Genomic DNA, 1,984 nt, shown 5'->3' on the forward strand with positions numbered 1-1,984 from the left:
AAAAAATGTTATTATCTTTATATTTACAAAACAATGATTAGATTGATTGGCATGATCAAAACGATGGGTAACAACGATCCAAACAAAGTGTTAATCATGGCAGTAGCGAAATCAGAGGCAAATGTGCGAGGGCTGTTGCTATATTCGGAGACAATATTATCGGTGGATCCGCCACTCAAAAGGACTTGATCCGATTGAAGAAGAACTTTTCTTTGTCTCAAGTTCTTGAAGTGGTTGTTTATCCAATTGATTGAGTGTAACCAATCCCGATTTGTTGATTGACTATCTATTTTCCAATAACATAGATTTAGGCATTACGTTGAAAGTCAAAGGTCAAACATGCGTATATCATTACAATAATAGAGTTAGAATGGAACTTTTTATAAAAAGTACTAGTGAAGCTTCGGTTAGCAATCATCGTAGAATGTTATGCATGAAACCTTCATTGCTAGTAGTATATATTTTCACTTTAATTTTTATTCGATTATTTTATACACTTTTAGAACAATTTCAAATAAAATCATATACTTCAAATTAATGTATATTTTACTTATTATGATTAAATAGTCAGATTCGATGCAAAAATGAGGTAAAAGCTTAGCCACGCGAGTGTACAATATGCACTCGAACTCGCATAAATAGTTGATACTCTCTCTATCCCAATTTATTTGATACTTTTTGCTTTTCAAGAGTCAAACTTCTTAATTTGGACCGTGTGTTTGAACTTAGAATCTTTAAATTTTTCGAAATAATATTTACAAATTTGAAAACTATAAAAGTACTACACCATAATTAATAATTTAAAATATATAAAAAATTATGGTCAAAAGCACAACTCGTTTGACTCTAGAAAAGCAAAAAATATAAAAACAAATTAGGATGGAGGGAGTATGATTTAATTGTTACTTGCTTCTTTAGTCACTATTGACTGCTACACCGCGTTTCCAATATGGGCTTCTAGCTGGTTGTCACTCAAAAGATTCGCAAAATGTTCGTGAGTATATTTTATTATGGGAAAAGGGTCAAAAATATTCCTTTATTTTGAAAAAAAGATTAAAAATATTCTCCGAACTTATTTTTGATCAAAAATACCCCTCCCATTATTAAACTTTTCAAACATACCCCTCTTTTAATAGAAATATCAAAACCCCTCCAAATACCCATTTTTTTACCCGACCTAATAAATATTAACCACTAATCAACCAAACAATACCCAAACGTTAAACACCCCTTCATAAACATTAGAGACGGTTTGTGCTATCTGCTGAATTGCTGGAACTATTGGTAGTGGTGCCACCTGAAGGAACTGGTGGTGAAGGAGGTGAATTATTAGGAGGTCCCAATGATGGGGTAGGAGGTGAATCTCGTAGTGGCGGAAATGACGGCAATGGAGGTGAATTCGTAGGTGGAAGTAGTAAACGGGCTGAATTATTAGGAGGGTCAGAGGGTGGGGTAGGAGGTGAACCTTGTGGTGGTACAGACGCCGACTGTGGAGGTGAATTCACAGGAGAAGGTGGTGGAGGGGATGAACCTGATTGTGGTGGTGGAGAAGGATCCGGATTCTGTGCTGGTGGCGAAGGTGATACAGGTGGAGGATGAACTATTGGAGGTGGTGAAGGTGAACTTGGTGGATTGTTTTGTTGTGGTGGAGGTGCGTCAGGTAGAGGATCAACTTTTGGAGGCGATGGCGATGAACTTGTTGGTTTTGGGGGAGGTGAGGCAGGTGGAAGATCAACTTTTGGAGGTGGGGTGCTTAACGTTTGGGTATTGTTTAGTTGATTAGGGGTAAATATATTATTGGGGCGGGTTAAATTGGGTCGGGTCAAAAAAATAGGTATTTGGGGGGTTCGGATATTTCTATTAAAAGAGGGGTACGTTTGAAAAGTTTAATAACCAGCCGGGGGGGGGGTGGGGTTATGTTTGACCCTTTTCCCTTTTATTATTGTTGTTTGTTCACTACTGTTCCAAGAACATTTACATTATT

The 1,984-nt window shown here is 36.9% G+C and overlaps 1 protein-coding gene across 1 annotated transcript in view; it reads right to left on the reverse strand.

The window, feature by feature from the left end:
- Positions 1-1,241: 1,241 nt before the first annotated feature.
- The window catches only part of LOC132061602 (uncharacterized), a 2,512-nt gene continuing 1,769 nt past the window's right edge, over positions 1,242-1,984 (reverse strand). The window contains exon 3 of the mRNA XM_059454379.1: positions 1,242-1,752. Within this exon, the coding sequence (XP_059310362.1) occupies positions 1,242-1,752 (511 nt within the window). The remainder of the gene's footprint in view (positions 1,753-1,984) is intronic.

This window comes from Lycium ferocissimum, chromosome 6 (genome assembly GCF_029784015.1).
Source record: "Lycium ferocissimum isolate CSIRO_LF1 chromosome 6, AGI_CSIRO_Lferr_CH_V1, whole genome shotgun sequence".
NCBI classification, from domain to species: Eukaryota; Viridiplantae; Streptophyta; class Magnoliopsida; order Solanales; family Solanaceae; genus Lycium; species Lycium ferocissimum.